Source organism: Rhinolophus sinicus, linkage group LG09, assembly GCF_036562045.2.
Source record: "Rhinolophus sinicus isolate RSC01 linkage group LG09, ASM3656204v1, whole genome shotgun sequence".
NCBI classification, from domain to species: Eukaryota; Metazoa; Chordata; class Mammalia; order Chiroptera; family Rhinolophidae; genus Rhinolophus; species Rhinolophus sinicus.
Genome location: NC_133758.1, coordinates 60268657 through 60284565, shown reverse-complemented (window position 1 = coordinate 60284565; position 15909 = coordinate 60268657). Strand labels below are relative to the sequence as shown.

The 15909-nt window shown below is 35.2% G+C and overlaps 1 protein-coding gene across 1 annotated transcript in view; it reads left to right on the top strand.

Moving 5' to 3' along the window:
- Nucleotides 1-15909, top strand: part of HECW1 (HECT, C2 and WW domain containing E3 ubiquitin protein ligase 1) — a 507225-nt gene that overhangs the window by 414281 nt on the left and 77035 nt on the right. Inside the window, exon 15 of the mRNA XM_074339744.1 lies at nucleotides 15120-15254. Within this exon, the coding sequence (XP_074195845.1) occupies nucleotides 15120-15254 (135 nt within the window). The remainder of the gene's footprint in view (nucleotides 1-15119; nucleotides 15255-15909) is intronic.

Below are 15909 nucleotides of genomic sequence, written 5' to 3'. Positions count from 1 at the left end.
AGTAATGTAATCTTAAATTTGAAATGTGCTATCACAATCCATAGAGTAGGGAGGAACAATGGAAGATGGGGGCGGAGGGAAATAGAGATAGGAGGACTGTGTACCAGGACTGGTCCATCCCTTTCTAAACATGTGACCCTGGGCAGGTCACTTCACCTCTCTGGGTCTCATTTTGCTTATCATAAAGTAGCAATAATAATGCCTGCCTTGACTTTGTGATTTCATAATTGACATAAAAAGTAAGTTAATATGGGAATCTGCTTCTTGTTTTATCAGCACATTCAGAGATGACAACCTTTACTTTTAGTATGCACTGTGGCAGGAATACAAGGGCTGAGGTCCAGCTGTTTTTTATCTTTGCATGCATAATCATCTCTACAAAGGGCCACAGAGACAAAGACTTAAGCAAAGAACAAAATGTCATCTGACTGATCTGTCATTTTGAAAGTTTGAGATAGGAGGACATAGGACACAGCCTCCCACCCAACTTTGGTAAAGATTGCTTGTGGGCCTCAAGTGGGTTCCAAGGCTGAACCGAGGAGGGTGGTTATCATCCAGAGAGGTGGTGGGGCTGAGAGTGTGGGATGGGAAGGATTCTGACTGGGGAAGGCATGAGATGGAGGCAGGAATGAAAACAACAAAATGAGAAGGGCCCTATGAAGTAACCTACTACATGAAATAAACAGAATCACAATCTGAGAAAAATCATATCGCATAATATAATTTTCTTCAGAAAATAGAAATGAATTTTTAAAATATATCTGCTTATCATCCACAAAATGACACAAGGGCACATGACTTTTATTAAGCAAGAAGAAGCCATAAACAAAGAACAAGCTGAGAGGAAGCAGATATAAGAAAATAGAGCTAGTATATGATCTAACAATTCTACTTCTGGATGTATTTAAAAAAAGAATTGAAATCTCGAAGTGATATCTGCACTCCCATGTTCTTTGCAGCATTATTCACAATAGCCAAGATATGGAAATAACCTAAATGTTTGTTTATGGATGAATACATAAACAAAATGTGGCATATACATGCAAAGGATTAGAGGTCCAAATTTCCAGGTATAAAAAAAATGAGTGATGGGGATATACTGTACAGCATAGGAAATATAGTCAATAATATTGTGATAGTGCAGTACTGTATCAGATGGTTGCTAGACTTATCATGATGATCACTTCTTTAGATCTATAAATATTGAATAACTATGGTGTACACCTGAAACTAATATAATATTGTATGTTAGGTGTATTTTAATAAAAATCTTAAAAAATAAAAAAGTAAAAAGAGGAAATTCAGAAACATGCTACAGCATATATAAACCTAGAAGACATTATGTTAAGTAAAATCAGCCAGTCACAGAAGGAACAAATACTGTATGATTCCACTAATATGAATATCCGAAATAGTCAACCCCATAAAAACAGAGTAGAATGATGGTTGCTAAGGGCTGGGGGAAAGAGAAAATGGGGAGTTTCTGTTTAATGGGGATAGAGTTTCAGTTATAAATGACAAATAAGCTGTATAATGTCATGTCTATAATTAACAACCCTGTACTCTACATTTAAAATGAGTTAAGAGAAGGCAAGTTCCAATCAAGATGGCGCAGTAGGTAAGCATTGTGCTTACCTTTTCTCACAACCACATCAAATTTACAACTAAACTACAAAACAACCATCATTGAGAATTGCCTGAAATCTTGCTGAACCTCAGCCCTACAACTAAGAACATAACAGAAGAAGCTACCTCAAGACTGGTAAGAGGGGCAGAGATGAAGAATGTGGTCCCACTCCCACATGTGACCATTAAAAATTGGGAGGGATATCTCAGTTGTGGAGATCCCTTCCCCAGAGGAGCGAGGAGTCCAAGCCCCTCTCCAGCCCAGGGTTCCAGTGCCAGGAAGAGAAGTCCACATAATTTCTGGCTGTAAAAGTCAGTGTAGATTGTGACTGAGTGAGATGGATGGAAGCTGGAGTCCCAGGCACTCCTCTTGTAGGGATCATGTGCAGACTTGCTCACCAACAGAATCACTCACTCTGAGCTGCAGCACTGGGGCAGCACCTAGAAAGGTGGCAGGGATATATTGTGGGGAACTGAGTTGTCTGGCTTAGGAGGGGGCTGGAGGGGCAGCTTTCTCATGGACAGGGGAGCTGATGGAGGCCATTTTTTCTTTGTTGAGCCCTGACCCTTCCCAGCATGCAGACACAGGCTGCTGCCATATCTGAGTCTCCATCAAGCTAGCTAACACTGTTTGTTTGCCATACCCTGGTGATTCTAGTCCCCACCCCACACACCCTTTGGGCACACCCAAGCTACTTCCAGTGGCTTTTTCATACAAACTGCCTGCCTTGGTTCATGATGCACTTTCCTAGGTTCTCTCAAAGGTTTGCAGAACTTAGACAAGCAGCATCTGACATGAGCATGTCATGTACCTCTGGCTGAGTAGCCCTAAGAGAGCACTAGCGGTAACCAGCCTTGATTCAAGGCTTGGCCTCTCAAGGCACTTTCAAGCATGGCATGAGCAGTGGCCAACTGTGTATTTATTTGTGGCTCCTGCCAGGTGGCCCCAGGTGGGACATGGGGTCAGCTGAACTTGACCTGTAATGGGTCCCCTCTTAAGGTCCTCTGTGGCTGGCCCCCCCCAATGGCCAGCTTTGAAATGAGCTGGAGCATCACTGAGCCACCTCCAAGGACAACACACCCAAGGGGCAGATTGGGCAGGCACCAGAACCCTATTGAGGCAGATCCTGTTCTTCGGGGTCAGGCCCTGCAACACAACTCCTCCACCGTAGTCAAGGCCAGTCCTCACAACCAATAAGCCCAAGGGTCAATCCCTCCAACTGACATGCAAACAGCAACCAAGGCTCAACTACAAGAGGAGGGCACAGACAACCGACACAAGGGACATATCTGGAGCGTGTGGCTCAAGGAACTAGGAAGACTGCACCACTGAACCCCACAGCACACCTACTATATAAGGCCACTCTACTAAGACTTGAAGACATAGCAGCCCTAATAAATACATAGAAATAAACACAGGGAGGCAGCCAAAATGGGGAGACAAAAAAATATATCCAAATAAAGGAACAACAACAAAAAGCTCTAGAGAAAAATAAATAAATAAATAAATAAATAAATAAATAAATAAATAAACTAAAAGGAGACAAACAACCTACAAGATGCAGAGTTCCAAACACTGGTTTTAAGAATGATCAGTGACCTCAGGGAGAACTTCAACAAAGAGATAGGAAACATAAAAATGGAAATAGAAAACATAAGGAAGAACCAGTCAGAAATGAAGAATATATTAACTGTAATGAAGAATACACTATAGGGCATCAACAGTAGATTAGATGAAGCAGAGGATCAAATCAGTGATTTAGAAGATAAAGTAGCAGAAAACATCCAATCAGAAGAGCAAAAAGAAAAAAGAATCCAAAAAAATTGAGGAGAGTTTAAGGGGTCTCTTGGACAATATCAAGCATACCAACATTTGCATCATAAGGATACCACAAGGAGAAGAGAGAGAGTGAGGAATTGAAAACCTATAGAAAGAAATAATGACAGAAAACTTTCCTGACCTGGTGAAGGCCATGGATATTCAACTCCAGGAAGTGCAGAGTCCCAAACAAGATGAAACCAAAGAGGCCCATACCAAGACACATCATAATTAAAATGCCAAAGGTTAAAGACAAAGAGAGAATCTTAAAAGAAACAAGAGCAAAGCAGTTAGTTACCTATAAGGGAGATTCCATAAGACTACCAAATGATTTCTCAACAGAAACTTCACAGGCCAGAAAGGATTAACAGGAAATATTCAAAGTGATGAAAAGCAAGGACCTACAACCAAGATGACTCTACCCAGCAAAGCTATCATTTAGAATCAAAGGACAAATAAAGAGCTTCCTAGATACGAAAAAAGTAAAGGAGTTCAACACCACCAAACCAGTATTACAAGGAATTTTACAGAGACTTTATTAAGACCAAAAAATAAATAAATAAATAAAAATTATGAATAATAAAATGGCAATAAATACATATCTATCAACAATTACTTTAAATGTAAATGGATAAAATGTTCCAATCAAAAGACATAGTGTGAGAGGGGAGGTTATCACTTTGTGAGGGGTGTAAATGTATAACTATTACATTGTTTTGTATACCTGAAACTAATTTTAAAAATTAATTTAAAAAAGTCATAGAGTGGCTGAATGGATAAGAAAACAAGACCTTTACATATGCTGTCTACAAGAGACTCACTTCAGATCAAAAGACACACACAGACTAAAAGTGAAGGAATGGAAAAAGTTATTTCATAAACATGGAAACAAACAAAAGCTGCCCTAGCAATATTTATACCAGACAAAATACACTTTAAAACAAGGGTATAACAAGAGACAAAGAAGGACCCAGTAATTCTACTTCTAGGTATTTATCTGTAGAGACCGAAAACGCTGCTTTCAGGGGTCATCCATGTATTCATTGCAACATTATTTACAATAGCCAAGATATGAAGGCAACCTGGGTGTCCCAGAATTAATTAATTAATTAATTAATTAATTAACTAATTAATGGATAAAAAAGAGTTGGTACATATATACAATGGAATATTACTCAGCCATTAGAAAGAATGAAATCTAGCCATTTGCAACAACATGGATGGACTGCAGGGTATTGTACTGAGCGTAGTAAATCAGACAGCAAAAGAAAAGGTCACATAATTTTACTTATAAGTGGAATCTAAAGAACAAAATAAAGAAGCAAATAAACAGAAATAAATAGATACAGAGAATATTTTGATGGTTGCCAGATGAGATGGGTTTGGGGATAGGTGAAAAAAAGGAAGGGATTAAGAAATACAAAGTGGAAATTACAAATTGGTCAATGGGATATAAAGTTAAGTTAGGGAAGTATAATCAATAATATGGTAATAACTATATATAATGCCATATGGGTACTAGATTACAAGTAGTTAGGGGGATCATTTTTAAATTATATAAATGTCTAACCACTTTGTTATACATCTGATGTAACGTACAGCATAAGGAATATAGTCAACAATATTGTGATAGCATGGTACACTGTCAGATGGTGCTGGACTTATTGAGGTGATCACTTCTTTAGGTATATAAACGTTAAATAACTGTGGTGTACACCTGAAAATAATGTAATATTGTATGTTAGCTATATTTTAATAAAAATCTTTAAAATAAATAAAATTCTATATCTACACATACTTTGGAATGTCCTTTTAAAGTCTTATCCATACATAGCCATGATAATGTGACAGTTACTACCAAAGAACAAAAATCAGACAAACTTTAAATTTCCCATCCATAAAACTATACAAATAGAACAACTGCAGGTTATTGATGAAAAAAGGTTGTAACACAATCATTCTATATCCAGACAAATTGGTATCATTCAAGTGTAAATATCTCATGTGCAAGATTTCAGAACTCACCATACTCTTTCACTCATCCTAAGAAAACATCAAAGCCATTCTCTAGAGAGCTCACAACTATATCAGAACAGGAAATCAATAATTGGAAAATCATAGTATAAAATGACTGGTGGTATTTAAATAAATCAAATACATAAATATAAATGAAATAATTGCTCTTAATATATATTGGAAAAACCACAATAAAATATTGGAAATACCTAAAATAGAAAAGGAATAGTTGTATAAGATCATAATGGATCAATATTCCCAAACGAGGATGAAAAACATGAGGAAGCAGGGAAAGAGAGCGTGATGAGAACACGGAAAATTTTGCTAAGTTCCTGGTAGGTTGTAAGGGAGTCAAATTGGATCATTTGAAAACCAAAGGCTAAATATAGTTATCTGACAAACTGAAAAGGTAACTGCTTGTATCATTTAAAACATGATTTTATTCCCTTCCAAATTCTTATAATAAATGAACATAATACACTTATATACCACACATATATACACACACACACACACACACACACACACAAACACACACACACACACCACACAAGGAAACAAAGAAAATGGAAATAATCAAACAAGATAACAAAGGTAAAGCCCAGCATAAAAGTTATGGGATAACTTTTATGGGAAATAGGATAAACTGAGGTACCAAACAAAACAACAACAACAAAAAAAACATTTTCAGAATTGGTAACAAACAGATCTGGCTTTTAAAAAGACATAACTAAGAAATGATTCAGAAAGTTTAAAAATAAAAGAATGAAAACTAATACAGTGATTAAAACAAAAATCATATAAAGGAAGTATCATATAATATCACATAAAGGAATGTTAAAATCCAGAATCAACTGGGGTTAAAGAAAGATTATATTAATATTTATTAATCAATGACACAAACTATACAATAATCATATACCTTAGGAGACAAATTACATTATATCATATTACATAAAGAAAACTGAAAGAGAAATCTGAAAGGAAATGAAAGAAATGCAATTACCATAAGAAAATGTGTTTTTTTCTTTAAATTAAAGTTTATTGAGGCAACAATTGTTTGTAAAGTTACATAGATTTCAGGTGTACAATTCTGTAAAACATTATCTATATCTCACATTATGTGTTCACCACCCAGAGTCAAGTCTCTTTCCATCACCATATATTAGATCCCGTTTACCCTCTACTAGAGCCCTGCTCCCCCCTCTCTCCTTATCCTCTGGTAACCCCTAAACTATTGTCTATGTCTGTAGAGTTTTTGTTCTTTCAGTTGTTTGTCTTGTTCTTTTGTTGTTTTCGGTTTATATACCACATATAAGTGAAATCATATGGTTCTCTACTGAAGAAGACACAAAGAAATGGAAAGACATTCCATGCGCATGGATTGGAAGAATCAACATAGTTTAAAATGCCATATTACCTAAAGCAATACAAGATTTAATGCAATCCACATCAAAATCACAATGGCATTTTTTTTAAAGAAATAGAACCAAAAAATCATCAGATTTATATGGAACCACAAAACACCAAATAGCCAAAGCTATCCTAAGAAAAAAGAACAATGCTGATGGTATCACACTCCCTGACTTTAGTTTGTACTACAGGGCAACAATAATCAAAACAGCATGGTATTGGCAGAAAAACAGACACATAGAACAATGGAAAAGATTTGAGAACCCAGAAATAAACTCACATAAATATGGACAGATAATTTTTAAAAAAGAAGCAAAAAGCATACAACAGAAAACATAGCTTCTTCAATAAATGGTGCTGTCAGAATTGGAAAACCACGTAAGAATGAAACTGGACTGCTATCAGTCACCATGTACCAAAATTAATTCAAAATGGATCAAAGACTTAAGCATAAGACCTGAAACAATGAACTGTGTAGAAAAAAACATAAGTACTAAAATTATGGACCTTGGGTTTAAAGAGCATTTTATGAATTTGACTCCAAAGGCAAGGGAAGTAAAAGCTAAAACAAATGAATGGGACTGTATCAAACTTACAAGCTTCTGCACAGCAAAAGAAACCATCAACAAAAAAAAGAGGCCACCAATTGAATGGGAGAAGTTATTTGCAAACAGTGCCTCTGATAAGGGGTTAATATCCAAAATATATAAGGAACTCATACAACTCAACAGCAACAAAAAACAAACAACCCAATTGAAAAATGGGCAGAGGACCTGGAGAGACATTTCTCCAAAGAGGACATACAAATGGCAAATAGACATATGAAAAAATGCTCAACATCACTAATCATCAGAGAAATGCAAATCAAAACCACAATGAGATATCACCTCACCCCAGTCAGAATGGCTATCATCAACAAGACAAATAGTAACAAGTGTTGGAGAGGCTGTGGAGAAAAAGGAACCCTCATACACTGTTGGTGGGAATGCAGACTGGTGTAGCCACTATGGAAGGCAGTATGGAGGTTCCTCAAAAAATTACGAGTAGAATTACCATATGACCCAGCAATCCCTCTCCTGGGTATCTACCCAAAAAATCTGAAAACATTTATCAGTAAAGACAAGTGTGCTCCAATGTTCATTGCAGCTTTATTTACGGTGGCCAAGACATGGAAACAACCAAAATGTCTTTCGATAGATGAATGGATAAAGAAGTTGTGGTATGGAATGGAATGGAATACTATTGGAATACTATTCAGCAGTAAGAAAAGATGAAATAGGACCATTTGTGACAATATGGATGGATCTTGAGATTATAATGCTAAGAAAATGTGTTTTATATACATCAGTTTGACAGATTAAATAGACATAATAAGTCAGGATTTGAATAATATAAATTTGTATTATGAAACTTACATTAAGTCTTTTGTTTAAAAATAATACTTTCATAGACTTTAATTATCTACAATTTTTTATTTGTCAATTATACCTTAGTAAAGGTGGAAAAAGATCTTGCATGAGTAGATAAGCAAAATGTATTATAATTTATACAATGGAATATTATTCCTCCTTTAAAAGGATTGAAATTCTAGCAAATGCTACAGTGATGAACATTGAAACCATTATGCTAAGTGAAATAAGACAGACACAAAATGACAAGTATGATATTTCATATGAGGGCTCTAGACTAGTCAAATTCATAGAGACAAAAAGTAGAATAGAGGTTAACAGGGACTTGGGGGAGGAGGGAATGAGGAGTTGTTGTTTAATGAGTACAGAGCTTCAGTTTGGGAAGATGAAAGAGTTTGGGAGATAGAGATAGATAGTGGTGATGGTTGTACAACAATGAAAATGGACTTAATGCCACTAAATTGTACACTTAAAAATGATTAAAATATGATACATCCAGCCTTATTCTTTTTCTCAGGATCGCTTTGGCTATTCAGGGTCTTTTGTGATTCCATACAAATCTGATGACTTTTTGTTCTATTTCTTTAAAAAGTGCCATTGTGATTTTGATGTGGATTGCATTAAATCTGTATGTTGCTTTGGGTAATATGGCCATTTTAACTATGTTGATTCTCCCAATCCATGGACATGGAATGTCTTTCCATTTCTGTGTCTTCTTCAATTTCTTTTAAAAATGTCTTACAGTTTTCAGTATATAGGTCTTTCATAATCTTTGGTAAGTTTATTCCTAGGTATTTTATTCTTTTTGCTGCAATTGCAAAATATTTTTTTTCATTTCCTTTTCTGAAATTTCATTGTTAGTATATAAGAATGCAGTGGATTTTTTATTTTGTAGCCAGCAACTTTACTTATTCATTTTTTGTTTCTAATAGCATTTTGGTGGAGTCTTTAGGGTTTTCTATATATAGAATCGTGTCACCTGCAAAAAGTGAGAATTAAACTTCTTCATTCCCAATTTCGATGCCTTTTATTTCTTTCTCTTGCCTGATTGCTCTGGCTAGGACTTCCAATACTATGTTGAAAAGCAGTGGTCATAGGGGACAAACCTGTATTGTTCCTGAACATAGAGAAAAAAGCTTCAGTTTTTCATCATTAATATGATATTAGCTGAGGGTTTGTTATATATGGCCTTTATTTTGTTAAAGTATTTTTCTTCTATACCCATTCTATTAAGTGTCTTAATTATAAATGGATGTTGTATCTTGTCAAATGCTTTTTTAGCATCTACTGACATAATCACATGGTTTTCATTTTTTATTGTATGTGGTTTAATCACATTGATCGATTTGCGTATGTTGAACCAGAGCAACAAAAATCAAAACCGCATGGTATTGGCAGAAAAACAGACACAGACCAATGGAATAGAATTGAAAACCCAGAAATACACCCACATAAATATGGACAGACAATTTTTGATAAAGTATCCAAAAACATACAATGGAGAAAAGAAAGCCTCTTCAATAAATGGTTCTGACAGAATTGGAAAGCAACGTGCAAAGGAATGACACTGGACTGCTATCTGTCACCATGTACCAAAATGTGTTCAAAATGCATCAAAGACTTAAGCATAAGACCTGAAACAATAAACTGCATAGAAGAAAACTTAAGTACTAAATTTATGGACCTTGGGTTCAAACAGCATTTTATGAATTTGACTCCAAAGGCAAAGGAAGTAAAAGCTAAAATAAATGAATGGGGTTACATCAAACTAAAAATCTTCTTCACAGCAAAAGAAACCATCAACAAAACAAAGAGACAACCAACAAAATGGGAGAAGAAATTTGCAAACAACACCTCCAATAAGGGGCAAATATCTAAAATATATAAGAAACTCATACAATTCAACAACAAAAAGATAAACAATCCAATTCAAAAATGGGCAGAGGACATGGACAGAAACTTCGCTCAACTAGACATATAAATCTCCAACAGATATATGAAAAAATGCTCAAGTTCACTAGCTTTTAGGGAAATGCAAATCAAAACCACAATGAGATATCACCTCCCCACAGTTAGAATGGCTATCATCAACAAGACAAATAGTAACAAATATTGGAGAGGCTGTGAAGAAAAAGGAACCCTCATGCACTGTTGGTGGGAATGTAGACTGGTGCAGCCGCTATGGAAGACAGTGTGGAGGTTCCTCAAAAAATTACGAATAGAATTACCATATGACCCAGCAATCCCTCTCCTGGGTATCTACCCAAAAAATCTGAAAACATTCATAAAGACAAATGTGCTCCAATGTTCATTGCAGCTTTATTTACGTTGGCCAAGACATGGAAACAACCAAAATGTCTTTTGATAGATGAATGGATAAAGAAGTTGTGGTATGGAATGGAATGGAATACTACTGGAATACTATTCAGCAGTAAGAAAAGATGAAATAGGACCATTTGTGACAATATGGATGGATCTTGAGATTATAATTCTAAGCCAAATAAGTCAGACAGAAAAAGTAGAGAACCGTATGATTTCACTGATATGTGGTATATAACACTGAAAACAACAAAAGAACAAGACAAACAAATTAAGTGACAAAAACTCATAGACATAGACAATAGTGGAGGGGTTACCAGAGAGTAAAGGGAGAGGGTGGCTCTAGAAAAGGGTAAACATGGTCTAATATATGGTGATGGAAAGAGAACTGACTCTGGGTGGTGAACACACAATAGGATTTATAGATGATGTAATACAGAATTGTACACCTGAAACCTATGTAACTTTACTGATGACTGTCAATCCAATAAACCTTAATTTTTTTTTAAAAATTCTGAAAACATGTATCCTTAAAGATATATGTACTCTTGTGATCATTGCAGCTTTATTGCCGGTGGCCAAGGCATGGAAACAACAAAATGTCCTTTGATAGATAATTGGATAAAGAAGATTTGGTATATATACACAATGGAATACTATTCTGCCATAAGAAAAGATGAAATAATGCCATTTGTGACAACATGGATTAATCTTGAGATTATTATGCTAAGTTAGACAGAAAAAGTTGAGAACCATATGATTTCACAGATATGTGACATAAAACTGAAAATAACAGGAACAAGACAAACAAATGAAGAAACAAAAACTCATAGGCACAGATAATAGTTTAATGGTTACCAGAGGGTAAGGGGGGAAAGGGGGTGGTAGATTAGGGTAAAAGGGATATGATGATGGAAGGAGAACTGACTCTGGGTGGTAAACACACAATGTGATATATAAATGATGTAATACAAAATTGTATACCTGAAACCTATGTAACTTTCCTAACAATTGTCACCCCAATATACTTAAAAAACAGACCAAGAAATCAAGAATTATACAAAATTTACAGTTAAGGAGATCAATGTGTTAATAGAAAATAAAATTAATGTTAAAAAAATAAAGTTTCCTTTAACATAATTGTCAACTTCCTATTTTACAATTGGACTCTAGTTTTCCTATCAAAATCAAGAACAAAAAGATTGGAGCTGCCACATTTATTTAACATTGTTCTAGAACTTCTCACCAATATTACAAGAAAGGAGATTAAAGGTAAAAGGACCCTTGTAAAGGAGACAAGATTGTCACTATTTGCAAGTTAAAAAGAAAGATGATATGCTTAGAAGAGTAGTTTATTTGATAGAAGCATTTTTTTTTAAAGATTTTATTGGGGAAGGGGAACAGGATTTTATTGGGGAACAGTGTGCACTTCCAGGACTTTTCTCCAAGTCAAGTTGTTGTCCTTTCAATCTTAGTTGTGGAGGGTTCTGTTCAGCTTCAAGTTGGTTCTTTCAGTCTTAGTTGTGGAGGGCGCAGCTCAGCTCCAGGTCCAGTTGCCGTTGCTAGTTGCAGGGGGCACAGCCCACCATCCCTTGCGGGAGTCGAACCGGCAACCTTGTGGTTGAGAGGACACGCTCCAACCAACAACTGAGCCATCCGGGAGGCAGCTCAGCTCAAGGTGCCATGTTCCATCTTAGTTGCAGGGGGCAGAACCCACCATCACTTGCAGGACTCGAGGAATTGAACTGGCAACCTTGTGGTTGAGAGCCCACTGGCCCATGTGGGAATCGAACCGGCAGCCTTCAGAGTTAGGAGCACGGAGCTCTAACCGCCTGAGCCACCGGGCCGGTCCTGATAGAAGCATTTAATATGAGCAGACACAAACTACATACACCAATAATAGCTTTCCTAGATACCTCAATGATGGGTTACAAAAACGTAACAGGAAAAGAAGCACTCAGAATAGCAACAGACAATATTAAATATAAACTATCTTAACCAGAATATGTGTCTTTCAGGAAGACAGCTACAAATTTCACTCAGAAAAAAATAATCTTGAATAAACAATCACCCCATGTTCAGAAATACGAAATGGGTACATTCTGTATCATAAAGAATGAATTCTCTCTAAAACCATTTGTAGTCTTAAGGGAGTCTAAACAAAATGCCAGTAGAACTATTTTGTAACTTTATAAAATTAATATCAGTTCATCTGGAAAAATTAAGATAAGCAGACAAGAATACCTAAGAAATTTTGGAAAAGATAAATAATGAGAAGAAACTTGCCTTACCAACATTAATAATTGGAGCTGTGAAAATCCCACAGATCATTGGAAACAAATAAAACATTCCTGAAACAGACAGTGGTATTTATAAGAATTCATATGTAATAAAACAACAGGGAATGAGTGATTTGGACAAAATGGGCATTTGGAGAAAAAAAAGTCAAATTACAACTTCACATCATACAATTAACCCACCAAAATTAAAACTGGAAAAATATAATTAAGCATTTAACTGACCTCTAGATAGAGAGAAATAATTGAGAAATTTGAATATATAAGAATATTAAAAAATTCTGTGTATTAGAAAGCAAAGCAAACAAAATTCTAAACAAAATTCTAAAGCAATTTGAATGTAGGTGAGTAACTAAATACATTTACAAAAAAATAAGAACATGTCAACAACAAAAAGGGAATGGATAAAGCAGACAATATTCCAATGAAGAAATTGACCAATGAAGATGTAAGAAAATGTTTGGCTTCCCTTGTAAATTATAATTTATCATTATTTACCATTCAACGTTTCTAATTCTTTCAAATACTCAGAAAAGGGTTCATTGACTTACAGTATGATGATAAATCTGTATAGCTCTTGTGAAGGTCGTTTGTTAATATGGATCAATAAGCGTAATATTTTTCTAACTTTTCACCACAAAGTTAACTGAAGTGTAGGAATTTATACTAAAAATTAAGTTATATTGAAAATTAATAAAAAATATAAGGAACCCATATAGACTTTAATTTATAAACTTCTAGGCACAGGGTTGAAATGTCTATTTAATATTTATTAGTTTATCTTATACTTTTGTATTTACAATCTCATGTTACATAAACGTGTTGATAAGTGTTGATTTTTCATTTACATTTCGCTCTTATTCAGATTTCTTCACTTATACGTATTTTTGGTATCACTTTTTGAGCATTACTTTTTGAGCCATCTAACACAGTTTTTCAAGGCACATCATGTTCAGTCCCATCCAATTTGTGGACATAGAGCCCTTTTTGAGTCTGTGTGGGATGCTATCCTGGAAAATTTATTGCAAGCCACAGATACTGATTCACACTGTATTAAAAGAGTTGTTATTTACCTTTGTCCTGTAGGGGGGTGGGGGATATTTTTGATCTCCATAATGAAACCACTTCCTGTATGAATTTTATAGAGCTCTTTAAAAGGCTTGTTTGCAATGACATCTAATATTTGAAATTATAATTATTATAATAAAATAATTTCTAAATCTGTATAAAATTTTCACTTCTGTCAGGTGACTTCTGAATGTATCTAAAATGAGCATTGATTGAGGTCATTTAAGGTGAAGATATCCTCACCAAAAATTACATTTTGTTCAAAAGAGAGTATTTTAAATATTGCTTTGTAGTACAAATGGTTTTGCAAAAAAAGAAAAAAAAAGTATTAATTTTTTCTTTTATGAGAGGTGATTTTAGGTTTAAAAATAACTTCTGTCACATATTGGAACATATGCATTAATCAGACATGCTACAAAGATTTATGCAGAAGAGTGGTCATTAAAACATTATTTAAAAATTAAAAAATCAAATGTCCAATGATAGGAGTACTGAAACTAATTACCATGCATCCGTCAAACTGAATACCATATACTTATTAAAATACTGTGTTAAAAAAATATTCAATAACTTAAGGAAATGCTCATAAAATCATAGGCAAAAAAATCTTATAAGAAAATTGTAGGTGCCACTGTGGGGCAAATATGTATATATTTGTATATTTTCATAGGGAAATTAAAAAACTGGAAAGAAATCACCAAAATATTTTAGTGATTGCCATTAGATTGTGATGTGAGATGATTTTGGTTATTTTCTTCCAACTTTTTTATCCTTTTAGAGTTTTTTCTCAGTGAGACTGCTAATTCTTTAATCAAAAAAGAACACTTATTTTAAAAATAAATAAAATGCTCTACATTAATTACTATTTATCCATCAAAGGTTCTATTTCTCTTATTTTTTATGTTAAATAAAGTGTTATGATTACTATTCTGTAACTACACAGTGTAAAGTGTTTATCAGTGACTGGTATTGCTTCATTCAACTATTGAGCAAACAGATGTACTTTGTCCCAGGCTTCCATCTAATTTTGAGTAGATAAAAAGCAGGGACAAAAATAAGCATAATGACTGAGCCCTGTAGCATTTCCCTTACATTATTGGCTTCATTCTAGCTCATTCTCACAGTGTCCTTTCTTTCACTGGTCTTCTGCAGTCTTTTTTCGTGGACCACAACAGTCGAGCTACCACTTTCATTGACCCCCGAATCCCTCTTCAGAACGGTCGTCTTCCCAGTCATCTGACACATCGACAGCACCTCCAGAGGCTCCGAAGTTACAGTGCTGGAGAGGTAACACCATCCACTCCCCTACCCACAGTGCATAGGTCCACAGGTTCTGCCTCTTCTTGCAGGGCCAGAACTATTTCTTAGTGGCCAGGATCTAGGGTTGCCTATTCCTCAAGGGGCCGAGCCATATCCACACTGCTCTGCAGCATGAATGGCGATTGGGGGCACCCACTTAATTTCCTAGGCCCATCTTCAGATTGCTTTACTTCTACCTTCTCTTTTGTCTTATACAATCATCTCTACTGAAAATCTGTCCAGTATAAAGGAAATAAAAAATGCAGTGTCAGGAAATTCTTAGACTTATGGCCAGAGTTGTGCTTATTAAGGCCAACTGGTTACATGATAATTCTTAAAGATGATGGAACTGCCATGCAGCATATGACTAGCTTTAAACTTCTGTCTCTCCATAGATCCTGGAGAAGACTTCTATAATGTATACATGGACTAAAAACTGGGGAAATCAACCAGATACCAGAGAGTACTCTGTTCTCATCCTACCACGTGCTCTTCCCTGGTTTATATCTTTCTTCATTACCTGTGGTTACCTGCTACTGAGCCATGAAATGTTGCTACCTTTCTTAAATTCACTTTCATCGCCTTTCTAAATTACTGTCTCTATATCATATACCCTATAATATCCCTCCTTTCTCAAACCAAA